The following is a 27835-nucleotide window of genomic DNA, read 5'->3' on the forward strand; positions in this document are numbered from 1 at the left end:
CCTACACGCTAGGAGAGGAGAACAGAGGAGAGCGAGAGGAGAGGAGAGGAATTTCTATTAGGAGAGGAGAGATGAGGGTAGAAGAGGAGAAGAAAGGAGAGGAGGAGGAGAACAGGATGAGAGGAAAGGATAGGAGGAGAGGAGAGAACAATATACAAAGGTTGCAGGACAGGAGAACCAAGATGAGGGAATAGGAGTCATCTTTGCTTGACTTAGGAACTTGATCCTTTATACTTTACAGCGAGTGTGTGTGTGTGTGTGTGTGTGTGTGTGTGTGTGTGCGCGCGTGTGTGTGTGCGTGTGCATGTGCGTGTGTGTGTGTGTGTGCGCGTGTGTGTGCGTGTGCATGTGCGTGTGTGTGTGTGTGTGTGTGCGCGTGTGTGTGTGTGTGTGTGTGCCTGTTCTCAGAGGACCTGCCCCTGCTGTGATAGCTTGCTCTTTTCATTATGTCAGATTTTAAGGTCAAATCTGGAGAAAGTCTCCAAAATAACCCTGAAGACAAACACCAGCTGACAGAGTCACCTCCTAGCAGCAGGGCATGGGTGTGTGTGTGTGTGTGTGTGTGTGTGTGTGTGTGTGTGTGTGTGTGTGTGTGTGTGTGTGTGTGTGCGCGTGTGTGCGTATGTGTGTGTGTGCGTGTGTGTGTTAACCACATTCTTTGGCGTGCGTGCCTCTCAAGGCATCTCACTAACTCATTCTTCAGATACTCAGCAGGCGCCCACATACTTTAAACCTGACCTTTCTGTTCTGTGCCGATAAAAAGTTTCACTTTGTAACTATTTGCAAAAAGAGAGGTAAACGATTGTTCATTCTCTCTCTCTCTCCCTCCCTGTCTCTCTCTCCCTTCCCCTGTCATCTCCCTCCCCCTCCCTCATAATCTCTCCCCCCCCCCTCCCCCCCACACAGCCCTATCGGCCCTCCAGCCCCCTCCGACGGCGGGGACCATGATGCTCAGCGGCTCGGTGGAGGTGCCCAGCCCGGGCGGGGCTGAGCGCAGCGGCAGCCAGGAACGTGGTGCGCTCCTCCAGCATCTCGGGGGCCATGTACAACCTGGAGAAGAGCCCTGTTGGCGGGGGCCCCGAGGCCGTGGGCCCGGCCGGCAACAAGAAGAGACGCTCCAGCCTGGGGGCCAAGATGGTGGCAATCGTGGGACTGTCGCAGTGGAGCAAGAGCACGCTGCAGCTCAACCAGCAAGGTGGGTGACGACGGCTCCGGGTCCCCCCTCCCCCCCCTCCCCGCTGGAGCTGTTTATTGTTCTGTAAACAGTTTCCAGGAGCTTGCTCGATCGTCTCTGTGTATGAAATGCGCTATACAAATAAAGTTTGATTTGATTTGATTTAGTAGTGGTAGTGGAGCTGCGCTGGTCCAGTTTGGACCGACAGGCTCCGGTAGTCGTCTCAGGAGCTTTATTTTGGGCCGCTGTCGGCTTTCTGTCAGCCACTCATCTTGTGCTCTGCAGGTCAAAGCGACTCTCTCTCTCTCTCTCTCTCTCTTTCTCTCTCTCTCTCTCTCTCTCTCTCTCTCTTTCTCTCTCTCTCTCTGTCCCATTTCCCTCTCTCCTCTCTGTTCCTCTCCCTCTGCCCTCCTTACTCTCATATCCCCATACATCTCTCTCCCACTTTTCTTTGGTGTTCTCTTTTCATCTCAAAACCCCTCACATCTTTTCATCTCATCATCTCTCTTACATGTACCTCTCTCCCGCACACCTCTCTGTCTAATCTCTCACCATTTCTGCTAGGTCACCTTGACTTCATCATCCTCTCTTCCCCTCTTTCTCTCTACTTAACTCTCTCTCTCTCTCTCTCTCAGGTACCATAATGGCTCTCGTCTCGTTAAGTCGCCCTTATTCAATTTTCTTTCATTTCTCCATCCCTCTCTCTTCTCTCTCTTCCCTCTGTCTGTTTCCTGAGCCCTGTCTTCTGCCGGCCTCTGAGGATGCTCCCGCTAGCGTTCAGTTGACTGTGTGCATGTGTTCAGGTATTCATCTCAACGCGCCCGACCTCCAGCTTCAATATGGTTTTGATTGGGGCGGTGGGAAAAAAAAATTTGATTTTCAAAAACCCGAGATTGGATGCGTACAGTAAGCAGGGAAAAGTGTTTAATCATCTTCATACTTCTGGCTCGTGATTCTACTGTGAGATGGCATCTCATTTTGCGCTTGCCTGAAGTAGTGAGGCTATTATGAGGCTGTATGTCGTTTTACATCAATTATTATAGGCTGCATGTATATGTGAGGCTGTACATGAAATTAAAAGGCAAATATGTTTTATATAAATATGGAGAATGTACATATATCTGTTGAATAGGCCTACTGCACCCAAGTAAAGAACATTCAGTGCAGGCAGCATTATTACCCAGTAGTTCTTCTATTGACCTTATTCACACGGAGGGTGAAGTAACACTTCAAGATCTGAAATAGTCAAAAATAACATCCAGAATACACTACTGGAATTACAAACTCATGATTACTGGACTCTGTTTTTCACCGCGGTAGTTTTCACGTTATGAAATACATAGGAGCGCATTAGTCATCAGCTCATTCCCATCTATGTATTTCATAACGTGAAAACTACCACGGTGAAAAACAATCAGAGTCCGGTAATCATGAGTTTGTAATTCCAGTAGTGTATTCTGAATGTTATTTCTGACTATTTCAGATCTTGAAGTGTTATTTTCCTAACAAACTTGTACTATATGGTCTATGGATACTTCCACATTCTCCCACCCTGAGCGTGACATGGTCGCCGTGTGAATAAGGTCAATTGAGTTCCCACTGCCTTGTGGGAAGAAACTGATCAGGTGGCGTGAGGATTTGGCCTTGAAAGAGAAAAATCTTCTGCCAGACAGGGGTTTTTGGAAGACGGCCAGGGTGAGATCATGTTCCCTGCTCACTGCCGGACTCGGACAGTGTCGCCCTAGCAGTCTGACAGGGGCCTATGGAATGAGGGAACAGTATGTTGTGTTCACACACAGTACAGAAGCTGAGATTTAGGCTGTTCTAGAAGTAAACCGTATTGTTTTGTGATTGCCAGGAGGACGTAGCTCACCTTATCCACCACCGACGCCGAGACAGAGATCCGAAAGAACAATTTAGTGTTCCAAATAGCACCTTGCTGACCTGAAAATGGTTCCTTTTTTCAGAGGGTTCTCCTATGGCTATGAAGGCTTGTACTATTGCACCCTTTTTTAAACTGTAGGGTGACGCTACGGATATCAAGGCATTACCCACATAGGAAGGAGAGAAACGTGACGAGAACAGAGAGAGAAAGAGATGGAAGGGAGAGAGAGAGAGAATCAGAGTCAGTTTGATTGCTTGGCTTTTACACATACTCTCTGAATTTGTTGTGTTCAGTTGGTGCTTAACCCTGACGGGCAGACAGCATCAGACGGGGTGTGAGGACAAGACGGGACAGGGAAAATGAACGGTGCAAAATACAAAATAGCTTACCTCACCCCTCACTACCTGCCAACTCTGACATAGGTACCATATGGCTGAGAGGTTGTGCCATCGTACCGCACGGACGAGCACACACACACACACACACACACACACACACACACACACACACACACACACACACACACACACACACACACACACGAGCACAAACGCACACACACTGTCAGTGGGCTGTCAGTATTGTCCCCAGGTTTTTTTCGTGTTCCAACCCTCTCTATGATGGATGGATCATGAAGAAGGGGATGGAGGGATGGAGAGATGGAGGAGATGAAAGGGGGCGGGGCAAGTCTAAATTTAGATGTTCTCAGCAGACACAGGAACACATCACGTCTGGAACAAAATCACAGTATCATCCTCTCTTCTCTCTCCTCCTCTCCTCTCTCCTCCTCTCTCGCCTCCCCTCTTCTCTCTCCTCCTCTCCTCTCTACTCCTCTCCTCTCTCCGCTCTTCTCCTCTCTCCTCCCTCCTCTCCTCTCTCCTCCCCTCTCTCCTTCCTTCACTCCCCTCCTCCTTTCTCTCCTCCTCTCCTCTCTCCGCCTATCTCCTTCTCTCCTTCCCTCTCCTCCCTTCTCTCCTCTCTCCTCCCCTCTCCTCCCCTCTCTCCTCTCTCCTCCCCTCCTTTCTTCCCCTCCGGCTTCAGTATCAGGTGTTACATCATGTTCAGAACCACATCCATACAATCAGTAGAAAAACAGAACGTTTACTTTTTTGTTCCCCTCATTTAATCATTATCTATTTATTTATTTGTTTGTTTATTTAACCTCATTGACACTGAGCTGTTCACACTCTAAACGGAGCCCAACCTGACGACTCTCCATCTGCTGCTCATCTGGGTCCATTAGGGGAGGACATTGTGAGGCTGCGCTGGGGCTTCTCCCCTGGCCGTCCACGCTGGTCATTAAGAGACCAATCAGGGAGGGCGGTCATAGCTACTTGTTGCCACAAGACAGATCCATTGATTGGTTGATGGGGTGGGTCAGCACAGGTACGTCCCCAGAGGACTCACTCCACTCGATCGGTGTCTGCCAATAACCTAATCTGGAACATTTTCCAGAGGAGACAGAGAGAGAGAGAGAGAGAGAGAGAGAGAGAGAGAGAGAGAGAAAGAGAGAGAGAGATTTATCCTGGTGTGCTGGAGCATCTGGTCGCTCTCTCTCTCTCTCTCTTCTCTCTCTCTCTCTCTACTCTCTCTCTCTCTTCTCTCTCTCTCTCTCTCTCACGCAGTTTGAAGATATTCCTGCCTCCTGTGGGATGTCTCATTATGGTGGGTTGAGTAACAGGCGAGTGTTTAAGATGGCATTTGCCATCTATTATTAGTATCCCCCCCCCTCTCTCTCTCTCTCTCTCTCTCACACACACACACACACACACACACATACACACACACACACACACACACACACAGAGTAGGATGAGCAGTGTTCCAGGTCTAATCGATGAGTCAGCCTCCCTCTGAGTGATGTTTTATCTGTTGAGCAGGTTTTCTCATGAGCAAAGGCAGAGACATGCAGTACACAACACCGTGCCAGAGACAGAGACAACACCGTGCCAGAGACAGAGACAACACCGTGCCAGAGACAGAGACAACACCGTGCCAGAGACAGAGACAACACCGTGCCAGAGACAGAGACAACACCGTGCCAGAGACAGAGACAACACCGTGCCAGAGACAGAGACAACACCGTGCCAGAGACAGAGACAACACCGTGCCAGTGACAGACAACACCGTGCCAGAGACAGAGACAACACCGTGCCAGAGACAGAGACAACACCGTGCCAGAGACAGAGACAACACCGTGCCAGTGACAGACAACACCGTGCCAGAGACAGAGACAACACCGTGCCAGAGACAGAGACAACACCGTGCCAGAGACAGAGACAACACCGTGCCAGAGACAGAGACAACACCGTGCCAGAGACAGAGACAACACCGTGCCAGAGACAGAGACAACACCATGCCAGTGACAGACAACACCGTGCCAGAGACAGAGACAACACCGTGCCAGAGACAGAGACAACACCGTGCCAGAGACAGAGACAACACCATGCCAGTGACAGACAACACCGTGCCAGTGACAGACAACACCGTGCCAGAGACAGAGACAACACCGTGCCAGTGACAGACAACACCGTGCCAGAGACAGAGACAACACCGTGCCAGTGACAGACAACACCGTGCCAGAGACAGAGACAACACCATGCCAGAGACAGACAACACCGTGCCAGAGACAGAGACCTACACAACACTGCACCAGAGACGAACACAACACCGTGCCAGACATACATACACAACACTGTGCCACAGACAGAGACGTACACAACGCTGTGCCAGACATACACAACACCAGGCCAGATGTACACAGCACCGTGCCAGAGACAGAGATGTACACAATGCCGCGTGTGTGTGTGTACGTGTGTGTGTGCGATCGTGCGTGCGCGTGCATGTTATCTCTTGCCGTTAGTGCCTTTTGTGTTCTTAAGTAAGTGTTCACTCTCAATCACTGCTTTACTTCATTCTGCTCCATTTAATACTCGTCTGCGAACCCCATCTGCATGCTTTCTGTAGTGTGTTTGTCCAGCTTGTTTGTGTATGAGTGTGTGAGAGAGAAAAAGAGACAGAGAGAGAGAGATACACACAGAGGGATAGAGGGAAGGAGAGAGAGGGATAGAGAGAGAGAGCAATATGGAGAGAGAGAAAGGGATAGAGAGGCATAAAGAGAAATAGAGATTGGGAGAGAGGGATAGAGAGAGATAAAGACAGGGAGAGAGAGGGATAGAGAGGGATAGAGAGAGAGAGAGAGAGTCTCTCCGTGCCTGTGACTCATCCAGGGTTATAACCAATAAGTGGCCTTGTGAAATCAACACCCTCCATCCAGGCAGTCCTGGGTGACCGGGCTCTGACGCCTCCCCTGCTCCGGGGATACAGGCTGCTGTCACGCCAGGCAGAGCCCCCCCACCCCAAGACACACCCGACCGAGGACGTGTCAGACGCCGTCACAAGTGCGTTGGCCGGCGACAGACGGACCGCGGGACGTCGCCTAGGTGGAGCTCCTAGCTTCACTAGCTCCCCGTTGGCGGTTCTGGATGGAATGAGAATTCACGATATCGCTGGCCTTCTTTTTCATGTTCCTGGTGTCCCCGCTGGCCACGGTGACTGGGATATTCTTTTGAATGTTCCTGGTGTCCCCGCTGGCCACGGTGACTGGGATATTCTTTTGAATGTTCCTGGTGTCCCCGCTGGCCACGGTGACTGGGATATTCTGAGCCAGCCGTTCCATTAGTGTGTATCTTGCGGGAGGTAGAGCGGCCGGCCAGGGATCAGAAGGTCCCCGGTTCGATCCCAGCTCTGTGGTGGGGTGCCAAAGTATCCTTGAGCAAGACACTGAATCCCAAAAATCTCTCACATGCAGCACGGTGGCGCAGTACCTAGTACTGTCGCTTCACACTAAGAAGGTATCTGGGCCTTTCTGTGCAGAGTTTGCATGCTCTCCCCATGTTCACAAGGGTTTCCTTCCAAGAACCCAATACGAAAAACATGCAGAAGAACAGATGCTCTTCAGTCCGGTCTCTGACCAGGACTTGGACTGAGCACTTGGACCTGGTCCCGTAAACTTGGACCCGTAAACGTAATAAAGTAACACAAATAATCAAGAAAGCTAACTTTTTTTTTTCTGTTATCGAGGGTGCAAAAGGCAATGGGAAAAAAATATGGCAGACTATAAATAAATTATTGGGTAGGCAAAGTTAAACAGGAAAATGGTACTCTAGAGCTACTGTACCTGTAGAAATCGACGACGTACTGGAAAAGGATCCCGCCGTTATAGGCAAGACTTTTAATAATATTTTTTTAAAGTGTTTCTGAAATATCTATTCTTTGCTCCATCTGTTATTCAGCCAGGCCCTATTATTACTAAACAACCAATCATTGAGCTTGAAATGGTAACTCAGACAGAAGTAAGGAAGAGTACTTTGAAATGTTCAAAAGCTAATGATATCTATGGTCTTGACACAAACCTCATAAAAACACACATGGATGCCTTAATACACCCAATCACACATCTGGTGAACATGTCTATCAGTCATAAGGAAGTCCCAACATTCTGGAAGGTTGCCACGGTGACCCCCATTTTCAAATCTGGCACTAAAACTCCAATTATAGGCCAATCAGTATTCTTCCAGTCTCGTGTATGTGTGTGCGCGTGTGTGTGTGTGAAGTGAACACATTCAGTGCCTGGTGTATTTTATGTTCCAATATTTCAGGGTGACCAAGACATGCCCTACTTCTCTCTTTGTGGCTGAGTCACTGTGTGGAAACTAGGGATGGGAATTTCGACTAATTTTAAAACCGAGTAACCTAACCTGATCCTACTCGAGTAACCGATTACTCAAAAAAAAGATTACTCAAAATAAGATACCGTCCAGACAGAGCGCATTTAACCCCGGCCCCCTCGGAGGGGAATACGTTTTTTTCCGCCGTTATTACCGTGGCGGTGCTTTCATGTCTCGTCCATGCCCTTGCAAATAAACATATTTAAAAGCTGATGTGTGGTTGGATGCATTACTTATCATCAGATTGAATAACCCATAGGTTTTCATGAAGCTATCGGAATCGAAAAACGCAGCCTTTTAATGTGGATGCACTGCCCAGCTCATAGCCTATTAAGCCTATCGTTAGGCTACTCTGAAAACTCTAAGCCTAGCCTACAATATGCAACCAATTTACTAATATAAATTAAGTATTAAACCAAGCCTTTACTGCCGATGCCGGATAACAAGTGAATTAATTTTTAGCGTTATCTAAAAAGCACCGCGGCACTCACTGCCTATTTCCAATTTATTGGACAATAATGGATGTTTTGGCGTCAAGCCTTCATTAGAGAAATGTCCATGCAAAACTAAATAGATTTATTGAACAACAGGCCTATTCATTCAATATGTATGTATAGCAGGCTGGAAAACTATAGGAGTAGGCTATACGCACATGGACCTGTGCTGGTACTCGCTGTCTTTTTCAGCACCACCTCAGGGCTCATTACCAACATGATTAGACTACCGCTAAATGATGGGAGTGCTGCGTGGAGCCAGAGTACAAAGTTCACTCACACCACTGCCTACTATGCACAGTATACAGATAAACAAAACCAGAGACCCGGTACCAGCGTTTAATTGTCAAAACAAAACAAATGAAGTGGCATATACTGTATATAGGCTTAAGTCTATAGTTCTCTCATAGGCTACCTACGCTGTAACAGGTTTGAAAGTCCGAGGCTCGATCCATAAAATGCTTTAACACTATGCAAAACCACGGTGTAGTTTGATCCGAAAATGCTTAACAGTATGGAAAACCGAACCATGGACATCTAGCATTAGCAAGCCCATGGGAGCTGTGTCCATGTAAATAAATATAGCTTTTAAAACGTAACCAGTTAGCTGGCTAGACAGTAATCAACTAGTAATCAGTCATCACTGCCCCTGACAACTGGCTGCATTTATTATTTTTACGATCGGTGCACTTTCAGATATTCCGTTTAATAGCCAGGCAGGGGTTCCCCCGGGATTCCCAGACAGCTGACGAGTCATGCCCTACCTAATATCTGATCAGGGGGTTCCCCCGGGATCCCCAGACAGCTGACGAGTCATGCCCTATCTAATATCTGATCATTGGTTGCCTGAAAGAGCCGCAGTGACGTTGGCAGCACCTTTCTGAAAAGTTGAGATGGCAATGTTTTCAAAACGCCTGAGCGCTCCGTATACAGCGCTTTTCTCCAGGCAGCCGCCAATGCTCTATCCTCTTTGGTAACAATTGAAAAAGGGCACAGGCGCTCAGAAATGCGCGCTTTCACGGCCAAACATGCCATATTGTATAGCCTTTAGATTAACCGAGTAGTATTTATTTTCCGACTAGCAGATTGCCTACTCGGGTACTCGAGAAATCGGTTAACCGTGCACATCCCTAGTGGAAACAGTGGGTCTTTTGCGAACACACTGACATTCTCAAAGGTCCCCAGGACCAGGTGGCTCTGTGATCTGTTTGTGTGCATGTACTACATGCTTGTGTGTGTTTGTGTGTGTGTGTGTGTGTGTTTGAGTGAGAGAGAGAGAGAGAGAGAGAGAGAGAGAGAGAGAGAGAAAGAGATCTGTTGTGTTTTTGCATTTGTGTGCGCGTGAGAGAGATATCCAAGGGGCAAGTGCCCCCCCTGATTGGCCAGCCCAACTCTGCTCAAATTCTAATTTTTTTAACTAATTAACACAATTATTAAATACATAATTGTGGTTTGTACCAGTTTGTGTTATTGTAGGTCTTCATTCATTTTAAAAGTGTATTTATTAGGCCTACTTAAACTAGGCTACCTTAATTTAAAAAAAAATCATAATCCACCAATGGCACAACTCGTCCGTCAACCTCAACTATTTCCGGTTTGATCTGTTACCGCAAAAAAAGAGAGATCTGACTGTAGGCCTACTGCTCAGTGCTCAACAAGCTACAACTAGCCAACCTGCTCACAATGGCGAAAAGAGCTATAAAAACAATTGACCACTTCTTCATAAAAAAATAAAATAAAACTGGCAATGCTAATGAAGAACCTACCACTCGAAATGACACCGCAGCAAGTGCAATCGAATGCAGAAGTGCTCCAGAGGCTATCGAAGCTAGTACTAGCACCTTCACCACATGGATGTATTAATAGAACGGCGAGGAAGCTAGCACCAGCAGGCAGTTGCAGTTTGATGTTGTGATGTTGGGTATGGCCTAGTGCTCGGTCATAAAGTCATATTGACATGCTTGTGGTGTTTAGATGAAGTTTGAAACGTTGTGTATATTGAATTGTCATACGGATTTCTTATTAGCATAGCCTACTGTTCACAACTGGCATTCTTTGTAAATAGATGGGATGGGATGAAAGAACAGTTTTGTTTTTTTTCTCACGTCAAAATGTTGCCCCCCCTACTCTCAGAGGGTAAAATCGCCTATGTGTGTGTGTGTGTGTACAGCATTTGCACCTCTACATGTTGTAGTAGAAGTTTCGAAAAATGAAGTATTTGCCCAGGTTAGCTCAAAAAGGTTCAGTCAGATTTATTAAGAAAACAATACGACTGCAAAAGGACCTCAAGATAAAACACAGAGTGGTTCATCAGAACAGAAGTGAGCTTAAGCTCGCCTAGTACCGCCTTATATGTGCTCAAAACACAGGTACGGTGCTTCCAGGATGTGATTGGCTACTCCATTGTACGTCATATGAAATGGCAGGCGTGGCCAAGAGTACAGACATGTGACATGAGAAAAAGGCGGCAATTGGGGACAAAGGATGACAAAGGATGGTTATTCTGTTGTAGACAGATTCAAAGTGTATGGCCTCCTGGAGGCCATTTTGTAGGTTAGCACAGCTATGTGAATATTTGGGGGAGGTGATGAATTACAAAAGGAGAGAGAGAACAAAGGTTTAAGGTGTTTGGATGTAAATTCCACAACAATGTTTTGGAGCCCCTCTTCACAATGTACAGTATAAGCAGCATGACGGTGACGGTACATCAGTTTCCTTAATTGGGTTTGTGGGGGTCGCAATGTTACTAGCATAGCATCATCGTCATATCTCTCAATAGCCATTCCAGGCTTTTATCTGATGACCCCCACCCCCCACCCCCCACACACATTTTTTTTCTTGTGTCGAGGCAGTTGCTCGCCTGACACATAGTCTTAAATCATGAGTTATATCTCTCTCTGTCTCTCTCTCTCCCCCTCTCTCTTCATCTCTTTCTCTCTCTCTCCCTCTCTCCCTCTCTTGCGGAGGGTGCAGTTGTGTAAGATGCTGCTTGGCACCGGCCGCGCTATTCATAATCTCTCTCTCTCTCTCTCTCCCTCTTCCTCTGTCTCCGCCTCCGTTTCATCACTCTCTCAGCTTCGCCCATCCGTATCTCTGCTCTCTTCATCTTCATCTCCATCGCTGTCTGGATGTCATGTTCTCCATCCTCCCTCCCTCCACCTCTCCCTCCCTCCCTCCCTCCCTCCCTCCCTCCCTCCCTCCCTCCCTCCCTCCCTCCCTCCCTCCCTCCCTCCCTCCCTCCCTCCCTCCCTCTCTGTCTCTCTAGTCTATTCTTAGCCAGACTCGGGCGGGTAGTGAGGTTCACTACACAGTCTCTCTCTTTGCATGTGTGTGTGATGTGTGTGTGTGTGTGTGTGTGTATATGTGTGACATGTGACGTGTTTGTGTGTGTGTGTGTGCGTGCGCAGGTCTTTTTGCCTGTGGCTTCGCCTGCGTTTGTGCATGGTGTGTCTCGGGCTGGTTGGGTTAGGGTCACGCAGGCCCAGAGCAAGTTGCCAGGTGCAAGGTGACAGTGGCAGCTGTCGTTGCGGTGGCGTCCATCAGTGAATTTAATTTCCAAGTCAAATCAAATGAAATCAAACTTTATTTGTATGGCGCATTTCATACACAGAGGCAACACAATGCGCTTTACAAAGCCCTGAGGTTATACTCGCCATCCGAGAACACAATGGAATCGCTCTTCACCCTCAAACGGTGATGTGCGTTTCTCACCAAGCGGGCGTAATTCATGACACGCGAGGAGAGGGAGCTCTTACCTGACCTAGGAACCCCTCACAAATAGAGCTCTTAGAGTCCAACCTCCAGGGCAGAGTGATGGAGCGCTCATACGGACACCCCGGAGAGAGTTTAACAGGCAGACAATTACACGCTGTGTGGCAACGATCAGGAGAGTGTTTGAGCTGACTCACCGTAATGTTAGTGTCAGCTGGGTGTGTGGGAGCACGTGTGTGTGTGTGTCAGCAAATTGAACTGTAATCTTGGTTTCATTACCACTCCCCTTCACTTATGGATCCTGTAAAGACACACAAGCATGCATGTGCACGCACGCACTCACGCACTCACACACACACACATACACACGCACGCGCACTCACGCACATGCACACACACACACACACGCACACGCACACACACACGCACACGCACACACATACACATACACACACACACACAAACCATATTTCTTTACTCCCCCTCTCTCTCTCAATTCAATTTTCAATTCAATTTCAATTCAATGGGCGTTATTGGCATGAAAGAACAAATGTTCATATTGCCAAAGCCACACACTCTCTCTCCCGTTCTATAACCCCCCCCTCCCCCCCCCTCACCCTCCCCCCTCCCTCCCCCTCGTCTCCCCCCCCCTCCCCCCTCCCTCCCCCTCGTCTCCCTTGGTGGCAGTGCGGTGAAAGAAATAGGGGCACGTGAGCGCAGATCTTGGTGCAGAGGAGCAACACACACAACAACACACACGCACACACACACACACACACACACACATGCGCGCACACACACACACACACACACACACACACACACACCCTCTGAAACAAGGGAGGCATACAGTATGGGCAGTTTGTTTGCTGTATCTGCTGCCATCCCTCTCCCTCCCTCTCTCTCTCGGTCTCCCTCTCTCTCTCTCTTTCTCTCTCTCTCTCCCTCCCTCTCTCCCTCTCTCTCTCTCCGACTACCTCTCTCTCTGTCTCCCTCTCTCTCTCCCTCTCTGTCTCTCTCCCCTCTCTCTGTCTGTCTCTCTCTTTCTCTCCCTCTCTCTCTGTCTCCCTTCCTCTCTCTCTGTCTCCCTCTCCCTCCCTCTCTCTGTCTCTCTCTCTCCCTCTCCCTCCCTCTCTCTGTCTCCCTCTCTCCCTCTCCCTCCCTCTCTCTCTCTGTCTCCCTCTCCCTCCCTCTCTCTCTGTCTCCCTCTCCCTCCCTCTCTCTCTGTCTCCCTCTCTCTCTTTCTCCCTCTCTGTCTCTCTCCCCCTCTCTTTGTCTGTCTCTCTTTCTCTCCCTCTTTGTCTCCCTCTCTCCCTCTCCCTCTCCCTCTCCCTCTCTGTCTCTCCCTCTCTCTGTCTCCCTCTCTCTCTTTCTCTCCCTCTCTCTGTCTCCCTCTCTCTCTGTCTCTCTCTCTGTCCCTCTCTCTTCTTCTCCCTCTCTCTTTCTCTATCTACAGTAGCTCTCTCTCCTCTCCCCTCTCTTATCAGTGAGCAACTCTGTTGTCCCTCAGTCTCTCCTCAGCTGCTGAGGACTAATCAAGCTCAGATTATTCCTCAATCAAATGACACTTTAGTTCATTGGAATTAATAAATATTATGAAGCAGCTCATTCCAGAGATCACTCTAAAAAAGGGTGCTGCATAGAACCCTTTGTAACAATAGAGAGAAAAACCTGAAAAAGGTTCTGTGTAGAACCCTACTGTTCCAAAGAGAAGGCTTGTCTCTCCTGGTTCTGTATGGAACCCTAAATAGATCGTTCTAACCTGTGAAGTGTTCTATTTAGAACCTTGCCCACCTTCTACAGTATGTGAAACATTTTCTTCAGAGGATGCTTCTGTTGTGTGTGTAGAGAGAGTAGACAGTGGAGTAATACACGGTTAAATCTGTCACTATGGCGCACACACACACACACACACACACACACTTTGGCTCCGCAGCGCGTATTTATTCCACCAACAAAAATAGTAAAGGTCAAAACCAAACACAAGATTCCCCAGTAGGGGGGCCGCTCCTCGAGGGCTGGTCAGCCGGGCTGCTTGGATCCCTCGGGTTAGTCCTGCCAGTGACCAAAAACAGAGTATTAGGCAAATCCGTAACGTAGCAGGTCTTTAAACAAACATAGCATTCGCTCGCCGTCGACACAACCACTCACTGTGTTCCGTCTCTCTGTCTGTCCAGTCTGGCCTTTTATATATACATATCCCCGCTGTCCGTGGTGCTGAAATGGAGGGCAAGGTGTGCCTGTTCCGGCGCGACGCTCTCCATGGTGCTGAAGTGGGGGAAAAGGGGTGCCTACCCCAGTATTGCGGGCTCCTGTGACAGGCCCGCGACGTCCCACCAGCAGGGGAATGCCACAGCAGACATGCACACACACACACACGCACACACCATCACACACACACATCACACACACACCATCACACACACACCATCACACACACACACACACACACACACACACACATCATACACACACACATCATACACACACACATCATACACACACACACACACACACACACACACACACACATCATACACTACACACACACAGCGGGAGTAATACACTGTTAAATCTGTAACCATGGTCCTGTTCTGAGCTTGTCTCTGTTGGTGCCATGGTTGCTACCTTCAGCCTGTAATGCAAATGATTAGCAGTCCATGATCTCACAGTGAATCCACTGATCCAGGTCACACACACACACCTACATGCGCACACAGACACGCACACACACACACAGACAGACACACGCACGCATGCACACACACACACACACACACACACACACACACACACACACACACACACACACATACAGTACACACACACATACAGTACACACACACACATATACAGTACACACACACACACACACACACACGCTCTCAATTCTAAATGTCCCCATCCAGACTCACCCCTGTTTCCAACGGTCTCTAACCTCCACCAACCCTGCTTGGTTACTGTTGCTATGCACGGTGGAAAGTTGCCGTCACCCATGCAGCCAATCGCCATGCGGGAACGACCCGGTCTAAAAACAGATCATAATGAGAAGGCTTCATCAGTGTTCTCTTCAAATGTCAGACAGGACTTAATGATCTACCATACACACCCACCCACCCCCCCCCCCCCCCCCACACACACACACATCCACACACACACACACACACACACAACATGTAGGATCACAAAGTAAGCGTGTGTGTTTGTGTGTGTGTGTGTGTGCGTTCGTGCACATTTAATGTGTGTGTTAATTAGCTCTCGCGGTTCTTTTCTGCAGTGCTGCCCTTCCAGCCCAACAGACCTTCTCTTCTCAGCCTTCATCATCATCATCATCCTCATCCTCATCCACCACCATCATCCTCGCCTCATCCACCTCCCGCTGTATCTCCTTCCGTCTTCAGCTCTGTGTTTTAGCGCTGTTCTTTTTTTAAGTCTCTTTCTCACCTGTTCTGAGAGAGCAGCCCAACCGCTAAGCTCAGGAAGACATGGAATCCAAATATTGAATCATTACGTGTGTGTGTGTATGTGTATGTGTGTGTGTGTGTGCGTGTGTGTGTGTGGTAGTACGTCTCTGTGTGTGTGTGTGTGTGTGTTTTGCGTTTGTGTGTGTGTGTTCCTGACTCTACCCTATTATTGTACAGTACAGGGTTTCTCATGTTGGGTCCATCGGGCCCCTGGGAGCAGCTCCTTGGGGACTGCTATTACTCATCCTTCTGGTGAATGCAGCTTTAATTACCAGGCAGCGCATCTAGACCAGAAACCTCCCTGTCTCCCTACAGGAAAATACACTCCAGCATCTCACACCACACTGTTACTGTAACAGCTCTACTGGTTCTGTATTGTAACAGCTCTACTGGTTCTGTTACTATAACAGTTCTACTGGTTCTGTTACTGTAACAGTTCTACAGGTTCTGTAGTGTAACAGCTCTACTGGTTCTGTTACTGTAACAGTTCTACTGGTTCTGTAGTGTAACAGTTCTACTGGTTCTGTTACTGTAACAGTTCTACTGGTTCTGTAGTGTAACAGCTCTACTTGTTCTGTTACTGTAACAGTTCTACAGGTTCTGTAGTGTAACAGTTCTACAGGTTCTGTAGTGTAACAGCTCTACTGGTTCTCCTCCTGTACCAAGAACATGGGCTACATCTTCATGGTTAGACGCAGCAGAGCACAGATAACCTTTGAACCCTGGAATGGAGGAGGGAGAAGAAGAGGATAGGAGCGATAGAGTGATGCGATGGAGGGAGGGAGGGAGGGAGGGAGGAGAGGGGAGAGAGGTGGCAGGTGGTGGGGATGGGCAGAGCCCAGTGGAGGAGTGCCAACATAGGAGGGATACTCATCAGGTCATTTATAATGGAGGAGTGGAGCAAAGGTGAAGAGGAGAGAGAGAGAGAGAGAGAGAGAGAGAAAGAGAGAGAGAGAGAGAGAGAGAGAGAGAGAAAGAGAGAGAGAGAGAGAGTTAAAGAGAGAGGGGGGGCAAGGAAACCAGAGAAAGATTGGCGAAAAGAGTTAGAGGGAAGGTAAGGGAAGAAGAGAGAGACAGAGAGAGAGAGAAATGGAATTGAGAGAGAGAGAGAGAGAGAGAGAGAGAGAGAGAGAGAGAGAGAGAGAGAGAGAAATGAAATATATATATAGAGAAAGAGAGTCGGGGGGGTTGCAAACACGTTGGTAAGGGATCTTGGTGCAATGCAGACAGCATTGCCATGGAAACGGATGGAGGGAGAGCACCGGAGAGGAAGAGGGGATTAGAGAGAGAGAGAGGAAGTGATGACTGCTGATCACCACATGGAGGGTTCTGGAAACAGGTGTGGCTGTCGGAGCGAGGATGTGTTCTGATGGGTGTTTTGGATGGTGAACCCCTTCAAGTCGAGAGATCTATTCCTGGAACCTTGTTCTGTGGGTTCCCTGAGTTGAGCTCCACTACGCTATAACCCCTGCTAGCCCAAGTTTACCTCTGCATTGATACCCCAGGACTACCTCCAACTGCTGAGGACAGTGCTGGAGTTAACATGGGGTTGCTCTACTTCTAGTTGTGATAGCGCCTGTAATATTGATAGTATTATCAAATAGTGTTGTATACTTATACTGTATGTACCTTTACATTTATGTATAGGTATATATAACTAAATAACACTGTTTCAGTATATATAATAACTATTATATACAACTATAATAAAATCGTGGCTGGCTTGTTTCTGTTCAGGTCTGTTCAGGCTACACTCGCAGCTCACATTCTGATCTCTACGCTACGATCGGCGTCCATCATATTCTAAGTCATCTTCTATATCCTCAAAATCTGATAAATATTCAGCCATATTGCACACAATATTCCAGGCACCAACAAGCCGATCGTAGAGTAGAGAATGTGAGCCGCAAGTGTAGCCTACAGACGGAGAATAGCCAGTCTGCGCATTGTGCGCATGCGTGCTGGAGCAAGTGGGGAAGCTATTTCGTTTCTAAAGACGTTTCTAAAGATCATATTACAGAGGCATGTGAAAAACCACAACAAGCCCTCGCTCTATGTAAGCACAACTAGCGATTCATAGAGACAGATTGATGAAAACAACCGTTTCGCGGCAGAAAATAGATTTTTTAGAAGCTGCATTCTCAGTGCCCCGTCCGCCGCCATTACATGGACATACTTGGCTCGCGCTGGATTTTAAATTTCTTCTACAGGCCTCCGAATTACACCAAAGTTATCTCGGTGAGTCGAACGTCTTATAATATGTCGTAAATAGGGTCCGGGTTGTCAAAAACGAACATTATCCTTTAAGATAGGTCTTGTCGCCTACACACATCAGTTCCAATGCTTTCAATGCTAATCCAGCACAATAAGAGCGGGATAGCCAGTGAGCTCATGAGCTCACAACAACTAGCAGCAGCTTCCATAACATTAATGGTAGCAGTCAGTGGCTAAAGCAGTTACACTGATGATTCCTGTAACGTTAGCTATTTTGCTGCAATTGGTTCAACTTCTGTTTCTGGACAAAGGCAAGGGGTAAAGGTCGGAGTGAAAGGATGATCATGTGGAGGTTTGGGGTATAGTCCCATAAAGTCATTCCCACTGAGTCTTGAACCCCGGTCTCCCGGATGGGAGTCCAATGCTCTCACCACTACTCTACTTGTGCAGTGGAGATTGGTGAGTTGATTTTGGTGTCCTTCTTGATTTTGGTGTGCTGGGACTACTGCCTCTTGTAGTGCCAACAGAGAAATGCAGGCCAACATTGTCCATAGTGACGGAGTAAGGGAGGGAGGGAGGGAGTGATAACCGGACAAATGCTATACTATGTGCGCTGGCTTACAGCCATGCACAAAAAAGATTAAAACCTGGCTTAGAATCATAGTAATGTCAGCCTGTCCTAGTAATGTTGTTGTGTTTGCTGTTGCTTGTGTTTTGTACTCTAGTTGTGTTGGGTTGTTGTTGAAGGATGTCTAGTTTATATGCTATTTAGTTATAGTGGTTTGTTTATTGTTGGATGCTGCCCAGCCATCTGCTCCTAAGCCCTGTCATCACATCAAGGTCCACGATGGAAGTAAGCCTGAGACTTTATTGCGTTATCCTCGCCCATGTCTTTTTAAGGTATGATGTAATCATTTGTGGTTTTTCAAATTTTCTATTGTCAAATAAACTAAACTAAACTAAAACTATCTTTAGAATAAATTAGATTTGATGAGGATGAGAACATGAACCATACCGTGTGTTTTGTGTCGCCATGGCGCACATCCATCCCAGGTGGCGTTGTCTCGTCCGAGCCTCCGAGGGCGGGGGTTGTCATGGCAGCAGGGGTGCCCCCTCCGTGCGCACGCACACACACGCACGCACACACACACACGTGCATGCACACGCACACACATACACACACTGGCTGTGACATTCTCCACCAGAGGATTATATAAATAGAACGGCCGCAGCACCCCTCTGATCATCCAATTTGCTCATGGGGTCCTAACTCTCCTCCTCTTCTCCTCATCCCCCTTTCTTATCCTTCTTTTTCAAACTTTTCCTCCCACTGTCCCTTGCCTTGTTCTCTGTTCTCTCTGTCTCATTTCGCTCTCTCTCTCTTTTTTCTCTCTCTCTCTCTCTCTCTCTCTCTCTCTCTCCCTCTCTCTCTCTCTCTTTCTCTCTCTCTCCCTCTCTCTCTCTCTCTCTCTCTCTCTCCATGTCTCTGTTTCCCCTCTCTCTCCTTTTCACCTCTCTCTCCTCTTACCCTCATTTTATGATGAGTTATTGTTGGGCGATTTTGGATTTGGGTTGGTAATGATGATGATGATGATGATGATGATGATGATGATGGGCCGGATGTTTGTGGTTGTCATAGTGATGTCAGTGTGTGTGTGTGTGTGTGTGCGTGTCTGGAGATGGGAGTGTATTTTTAGTTTCCAGTTGTCATGGACACTGGTGTTGTCTAGTCTAAACGTCTAGTCCCCCACTCGTCCTACTCAGCCCCCTCTAGTCCTGCTTCCCCAGTCCCAGTCCCAGTCCCAGTCCCAACCCTGGTCCTGGTTTCCCTGCCCCAAGCCCTATTACCAGTTCCCTGTTCCATAGCTCCAGCTCTAGTCCCAGTTCCTCGGTCCCAGCTCTAGTCCCAGTTCCTCGGTCCCAGCTCTAGTCCTAGTTCCTCAATCCCAGGTTTAGTCACAGTTCCTCAATCCCAGCTCTAGTCCTAGGTCCCTCAGATCCAGTTCCTCAGTCCCTGCTCTAGTCCCAGTTCCCCAAACTCAGACCCAGTCCTACTGTAGATCCCTAGTCCCAGTTCCCAGCTCCGTCCCTAGTCCTAGTTCCCCAGTCCCAGTCCCCACTCTAGTCCCAGTTCTAAATCCAGTCCCAGTCCTAGCTGTTAGTTTGACTAGCATCACCAACTGGCTGCATATCCTTCCTTTGATTAGCCTTCCCTGTACAGTATATTCTCCATATTTGTGTTTCCTTTGTTCTTTGTCATTCCATTGTTGTTGTTCATTGTCTCACTATGTGTGTGTGTGTGTGTGTGTGTACATGTGTGTGTGTGTATGTGTGTGTGTGTATGTGTGTGTATGTGTGTGTGTGTGTGCGTGTGTGTGTGTAGCTGTCCGAGAACATGTGGATCAAAGCCTCATTGTTCCGTATTTGCCTTTGCCTGTCTCGGGTGTCTGCAATTTCGAACTACCCTTGCCGACTTGCACGCATCCCACTTAGCAGTGTGTGTGTGCGTGCGTGTGTGTGTGTGAAGGCTGTGGCACGGTGTGTGCGCCTTTTCCTGACATGTCGGTGTGTGAAGAAGCATTAGCTAAGGGACCAGAAACAAAGGCTTAAATCAGGGGGTTTAAAACATGTGAACACCTCAGGTGTTCCGCTGCCGTACGAACCAGACCAACATACTACAGACCCAAAACACGCAGGGAAGTGTTATGTTTGGTGCGTAAAGGCCGTTTCAGACGGGGAGCGATATTCCGCCTGCGTTCTCGCTCGGATCAGCGGGGGACGCACGCGTCCTGCGCGCAGCGGGGAAAGATGACTACTCAATTCAGCTCTTGTCGCGGGCGGGCGTGTGCACGAAACGAGCGCGCGCACGACAATTTCACGGGGTCGCGCCCGCTTGCCGCTCCGCCCCAGATTGTCCGCGGCTCCCAAATTGTCCGCTCGTCTCTCTCATTGAAAATGAATTACAGTGCGCGGATATCGCTCCTCGTCTGAAACGGTCTTTATACTGTATGATTCATGCTGGTAGCCAGGAATGAGTGTATGACTCCATACTGTACTGTACTCCACTGTAAAGACCCTGGTCATGGGAAGTGAAAACTCATTCACTCCCCCGCTACAATACCTAAAGACATATTTTTTCCTTTGTGTATTGTTTCTGGACCAACCCAGGCAGCCTTTCGATGTTCAGATTGATTAGAGGATAGTGTCCAAGCTCTGATAAGGCAGTGTGGTCCAGACCTGCAGTAGGCTACTCAGAATGGTTTGTGTTGACACCGTTGAACTGAATAAACTCCTTTGTGTCAGACTCTGCTCGACTCCAGAACTAGGATCAAGGATTTTTGTGACACCAATAGGATTATAATTTTTGGTATTGTGGACTTTAAATTGCAACAGAAAAAAATACACCACACTAGTGCACCAGGCTCATGTGTAAACTTGTGTGTGTGTGCACTGTGTGTGTGTGTGTGTGTGTGTGTGTATGTTCGCGTGCATGAGAGTATGTTACTTATAGCTTGCTCTCTCAATATTTCATACTACAGTGGGTCCCAGTGAACAAACAAACTACACTGTTCATGTATTCATAACTTTTAAATATAATTTATTTACAACTTTTCACCTTTATACTGGTAGCAGGGTGCGTGTGCATGTGCATGCGTGTGTGTCTGTGTGTGTGTGTGTGTGTGTGTGGTGAAACGAGCCCTTGGGGATTTAAGCTGCATCGCTTACATGCCCCTGCAGACCACGACACCTTCAGAGAGGAAGCAGGGAGCCAGGAGGAGGGAGAGAGAGAGAGAGAGAGAGAGAGAAACGGAGAGAGGGAGAGAGGGGTTGGGGTGAAGGATAATCCCTGCCGTAGCTCAGCCTCACACCTCTCCTCCGACCCGGATCATGCTTAGCGGGGTGTAATGGCCGCCCCTGTGAGGCCTCTGAACACGGCAGCCCTCACCGCGGCCGACGCCCCTGAAAGCTGCTTCGGGGGTTAGAGCCCGACCCACTCCCCCTGCCGTCAGCAGACCTGCTGAGCCTGATACCCCCCACCCCGGCTTTCTCCCTGTCCCTCCTCCTCTCCTCTCCTCCCTCCTTCCTCTCTTCCTTCCACCCTCTCTTCTTTCCATTTTTCATCCCTGCGTCCTCTCCTTCTTCCTGTTCTCCTCCCTCCTTCCTCCTCTCCTCCCTCCCTCCCTTATGTCCCCCTTCTCGCTCTTCCTCCCTCCCTCTGCCCTGCCATTCCCCCTCCTTCCTGTTGTGGTTCCGCTGAAGTGTGTGTGTGTGTGTGAGAGTGTGTGTGTGTGTGTGTTTAGCAGGCTAGGCAGCAGATGCTTCCATTAAAATGCGTACTACCCAATTGTATTACCACTGTCGTCCGCGTGCAGTGTTTGCGTGTAAGAGAGGGAGAGGAGTAAAGTTGATTGAAATAGGAAATAGAGGGAGAGAGACAGAGAGAGAGAGAGAGACAGAGAGAAAGAGTGAGAGGGAAAGAGACAGTGTAATGGAAATAAATTTGATCTAGTCAAGTAAAAAGGATTTGCCAAGGTTCGCTCAAAAAGGTTCAGTCTGATTTATTAAGAAAACAATACGACTTCCAGATAAATCACAGAGTGGTTCATCCAACAGAAGTGAAACAGAAGGGTCTTATATTCAAGCAATACACGGATATGACGTTTCTAGAGATCTGATTGGCTAACTCATCAACACGTCATCAACAATGGTCGAGAGGTCAGACGTGATATGGGAAAGGGCAGTAAATCTGAAAAGGTTTCTGCATGAACAATAAAGACAATGGGAAGTCACTCTAGAGCAGACAGAACGTCTGTGATGTGTCGGCCTCCTGGAGACGTCACCCTGTTCTAAATGAGGTGAGCACAGCCGGGGGTTCAGGGGTTTAGCATGTGAAAGGTTGAGGGAGGTAGAGTGAAACGGAGGTTATCACAGCCAGGGGTTTAGCATGTGAAAGGTTGAGGGAGGTAGAGTGAAACTGTACAACAAAGGACAAGGCTGAGAATAACCATTTCTATGACAACAGCGAGAGAGACAAAGAGAGAGTATGTTTTTTTTGTTTTAGTTTGTATAACGAGTAAAATGTTATCATCTTTGTTCTGTTGTTGTACTTTAGCTGTTGTTTGAATTGAGTTGATTTGAGTTGAGAGAGAGAGAGAGAGAGAGAGAGAGAGAGAGAGAGAGACAGACAGACAGACAGACAGACAGACAGACAGGAGGAGGCCCCAGTGGAGCTTAGGTGAAATTGCCTTCACGCTTGAGCACACACATTTCAAAACACTGCTTTGAGTGGTACAGTATGTGTTTTCATGGCTGATTGAAAATTCCCACGCCCCCTCCATCTCCTACTAGTGACGTTTTCATCTCCAGAATCTTTACGTACAGTATGTTGGATAGTGCCTGAGCCTGGGGTTCAACCTTGTTTCCATAAACTGCTACAGTACATATGGACCGTAAGAGCTTGACCTACTGCATCTGACCCATCTGGTAACCCTAATGACCATTGACCTTTCTCCTGACCTCTCCCAGATGGCGGGAGCAAGAAGCTGCGCAGCACCATCAGGCGGAGCACGGAGACCGGCATCGCCGTGGAGATGAGGAGCCGGATGACGCGGCAGGGAAGCAAGGAGTCGACTGACGGCAGCACCAACTCCAACAGCTCTGACGGAACGTATGTCTGTCTGTCTGTATGTCTGTCTGTCTGTCTGTCTGTCTGTCTGTCTGTCTGTCTGTCTGTCTGTCTGTCTGTCTACCAACTCCAACAGCTCTGATGGAACGTATGTCTGTCTGTCTGTCTGTCTGTCTGTCTACCAACTCCAACAGCTCTGACGGAATGTATGTCTGTCTGTCTGTCTGTCTGTCTGTCTGTCTGTCTGTCTGTCGGTCTACCAATTCCAACAGCTCTGACAGAACGTACATCTGTCTGTCTATCTATCTGTCTGTCTGTCTGCTTGTCTGTCTGTCTGTCTGTCTGTCTGTCTGTCTGTCTGCCTGTCCGTCTATCAATTTATTGGATTAATCCTCATTTTTTTCTCTTCCCTCACTCTCTCTCTCTTTCTCTCTCTCTTTCTCAGGTTTGTCTTCCCTACCACACGCCTGGGCCCAGAGAGCCAGTTCAGTGACTTCCTTGATGGGTTAGGCCCCGCCCAGATTGTAGGCCGGCAGACACTAGCCACACACCCCATGGGTAAGTCACTGTTTGGTTTCTGTGGGACAGTAGGTTGATGCAAGACAAGACAGACACACACACACACACACACACACACACACACACACACACACACACACACACACACACACACACACACAAGCATGTTCTGTTCCATGCCTACCTACTGTAGTTGGGAAAGTAACACACTTAAAGCTCTGTGTCTCCCTCTGCTGTTCAACACTGGTACTGAATATTGAACAAAGCCAAGCTTTCTGCCCAGCTGTGGCAACCACAACACCACTTTACCCTGCTGCATCAACCCCGTACCCCTGGGTAATGTGGTATCCTACATTATGCTTCCAACATGTGTGTATTCTGAGTGTGTGTGTTTGTGTGTGTGTGTGTGTGTGTTTCCTCTCCCAGGGGATGTCCATGTGGGGATGGTGGACAGAGGAGGCCAGCTGGAGGTAGAGGTCAACCAGGCCAGAGGGTTGACCCCCAAGCCAGGCTCCAAGAACATCCCAGGTAACTCCCCCTTCCTCATCGTGCATTCAAATAGCTTTTAATTGTTTAATTGAAGCGTGCCATTGCTTGGTAAAGCCAATGCAAAGTCTATATATATCTCTTTTTGCCACTGCTTTCTAAGAGGAGCTATGTTTATCAGTATACTGCACTGTAACTTTTATTCCTGTATTCTATTTGTCCTGCTTTTTGTTTAAATATCTATAATGACTTGCTTTTTGTTTTAATGCTTTTAATTTGTCCTGCCTTTTGTTTTAAATGTCTATAATGTCTTGCTTTTTGTTTTAATGCTTTTAATGTCTCATGTAAAGCACCTTGAATTGCCCTGTGGCTGAAATGTGCTATATAAATAAACTTGCCTTGCCTTGCCTTGCCTATATACATTTGTATCTTAAGTGTGTGTGTGTGTGTGTGTGTGTGTGTGTGTGTGTGCGTGTGTGTGTGTGTGTGTGTGTGCGCATGCGGGTGTGTGTGTGTGTGTGTGTGCGTGTGTTTCCCCTCTGCGGAGCAGCGACCTACGTGAAGGTGTACGTCCTAGAGAGCGGGGTGTGTCTAGCGAAGAAGAAGACCAAGGTGGTGAAGAAGACTCTGGACCCCACCTACCAGCAGGCTCTGCTGTTTGAAGAGAGTCCTCAGGGCAAGGTCCTCCAGGTACACCTCTGCCTTCATACGCCACGCCCCTACCTAGTGTTAAGTGGCTTCCTAGCTGCCTACACTACCTTACATTCTACATTCCTCACTTCCTGAACTGCATTTCTCACTTCGTACCTTCCTACACTACAGCCTACACCCTACATACTGTCCCTCGCTTCCTAAACTACATACTGTTGACTTTCGTTGTCTTTTATTATTGTCCTTATTTAGCTCTGCGTTGTGTTTTGATTTCAATAAAAGACGACCCCCAATCTCACACAATACCACACAGTCCAGTGTCCCTTTTCCAGGTGTATTCCAAATGAATCTCTCCAACATGGGATTTGAGCGACAATCAAAAGCTGTTTTATTACAGAAGGTTATAGCATACAAAAGACGCTGGCATACAGTCTAGTGTTCAGCGGACCTATCTGTATGGCTGTCTGGCCCAAATCAAAGCATCTGAGCTCGAGCACGGTTCTTATGGTTAGGGGGCGTTGCACCACCCCCTTCCCCGATCAGACTGGTCTGGACTGGTCTGGTCTCTCCTGCAGCCTTGTAGCGAGATAACCGGCCGATGGTTCGGCGCCCAGGTCTCTATCTCTAACCACAACTGTTGCGGTTGTCCATAGAATGTACCAGCCATGGAATGCCACCCTTATCTCGTAAGTCTATGGAAGGGAGACAGTTTCTTACAGAAAACTCGAGCAGACAGCCACACTCAGGGGTCAATCATCATAATTACAAACAGCTAACAGGATCAGGTTGACAAATACATTTCTCTGATAACAGCCATTTTCCTCAATACCTTGCTTCTTCCTTCCTACAATACAACCTTTACCCTACATACCTCACTCCCTACCTTCCCACACTACAGCTTACACCCTACATACCTCGCTCCCTACCTTTCAACACTACAACCTACACCCTACATACCTCGCTTCTCACTGTACCTACCTCACTCCCTATCTCACTTCCTATCCACTTGGGCCTCCGATATCTTTCTGTTTTGCTGGCAATAATACATGGTCACTCAATGAAGCATCCATCTCTATGTGGACTCTCTCATCTCTCTCTCTCTCTCCCTCTCTCTCTCTCTTTCTCTCTCTCTCTGTCCAGGTGATTGTGTGGGGTGACTATGGACGCATGGACCACAAGTGCTTCATGGGAATGGCTCAGATCCTGCTGGAGGACCTGGACCTGTCTGCCACAGTCAGTGGCTGGTACAAGCTGTTCCCTACCTCCTCCCTTGCGGACCCCAGCATCGGACCCCTCACCCGCCGCCTCTCCCAGTCCTCTCTGGAGAGCGCCACCAGCCCCACCTGCACCTAGACACACACACACACACACACACACACACACACACACACACACATACACACACACACGCCCATAACCCCCACAGATAAGCTAACACAGTAACCATTTCATTCTACACAAAAGAGATTTGATTTTACCAGAACATGTAGCATTTTCACCCTGCCCTCCGGGTGCCCTTCCCCGCCTTATCCAGGGGTAGCTGGGTGCCACATTCTGAATTCCAAGATCCCAGAATTCCAAGATCCCAGAATTCCAAGGCACTTCTCATCCCAGGTTCATTCCAATGCCAGTTTTTAAAACTCTCTATGCCAAACAAAAAAAAAACTTTATTTTTTAAAACCAAAGCAATTATTATTATTATTAGTAGTAGTAGTAGTAGTTTTAGCTGTAGGAAAGCTATGATACAATATAAAGTGTGGAAAATGTAGCAGTCAACGACTTAGATGATAATGCAAAAAAGGAGACACGTTCTAGACACACACGCACGCACACACGCACACACATGCACGCACATGCACGCACACGCACGCACACAAGTGCAAACACACGCACACATGCACACACACACACATGCATGCAGGCACGCACACACACACACACACACACACACACACACACACACACACACACACACCTTACTTGGGCAGGCTTGGATGTTCACATAATGTATATTATGTGAGGTAGCAACTCAAACCTCTGGTCACCAGGAAGCAGAGTTTAGTGTAGGTATAAATATATAGATACTGTAGCTTCTATTGTGTTTATGTGCGTGTTGGCTGCATTCTGCACGTTTGCTTGCAAACCTTATAGAAACAATTTTAAAAGTGCTATTTTTTAGCTTGCCTTGATTAATATTTTAGGAATATAGCAGTAGTTTTATTTATATTTTGCTCTCAGTCCTGTGTAGAGAATGCTTCACTGCATTAGGAAGAATGGAAAGCCTTGGTGACAAAGACATCAACATGTTTAGAGGAGAACAAACTAGTCCTAACAAACTAGCATCATCCCTCATATAAAGCTACGCTGCAGAAGAGAGAAAGGCCAACGCTAAAGGACAAAGTCCCGAGCCTTCATATTCTCCCCTCAGGCACGTAGCTTAACAAAGGCTGCTGGGAAATGTGTATGTATTTCAGCTCTAATCTAGGGTTATTGTATGCCCTGGTTGTGTAGACAACAGTGGACTCCACATCCCAGAGTTGCTAGAGGCTCTGTCCCTCCCTTTCTGTATACTTATTGCTACCAGGACCTGGACTCAATTTGTTCGACTTCCTGTTGTTGGTTTCCTTTCATGATGTCATTTTCGCTTTACACTTCTGCTCCTTCGAAGTGTGAAAAGTCTGATGTCTTGACAGATTATTCTACCTAAGACACACACACACACACACACACACACACACCAATGTGAGGGCATCTTTACTCCATGCCGGAGTCTCCCAAATGCAATTGATGCTTATTTAACTCCGTTCTGGACCTCGCTGTCAATGCTGCTGTCTTCAGAGAGAATAGCTACTCCTCAGATATCAACAACGATGGAACCACT

General features: G+C 47.9%; 1 protein-coding gene across 1 annotated transcript; it reads left to right on the forward strand.

Moving 5' to 3' along the window:
• Positions 1-944: 944 nt before the first annotated feature.
• LOC311323437 (regulating synaptic membrane exocytosis protein 3-like) lies at positions 945-26307 on the forward strand (the record flags this gene model as incomplete). The annotated part of the gene is given in 7 exon segments (XM_084455668.1): positions 945-979; positions 981-1195; positions 23199-23340; positions 23744-23856; positions 24244-24345; positions 24854-24993; positions 26095-26307. Coding segments are annotated over 7 exon segments (960 nt in total).
• Positions 26308-27835: the final 1528 nt, after the last annotated feature.

This window comes from Borostomias antarcticus (genome assembly GCF_949987555.1).
Source record: "Borostomias antarcticus genome assembly, chromosome: 21".
In the NCBI taxonomy this organism is placed as follows: Eukaryota; Metazoa; Chordata; class Actinopteri; order Stomiiformes; family Stomiidae; genus Borostomias; species Borostomias antarcticus.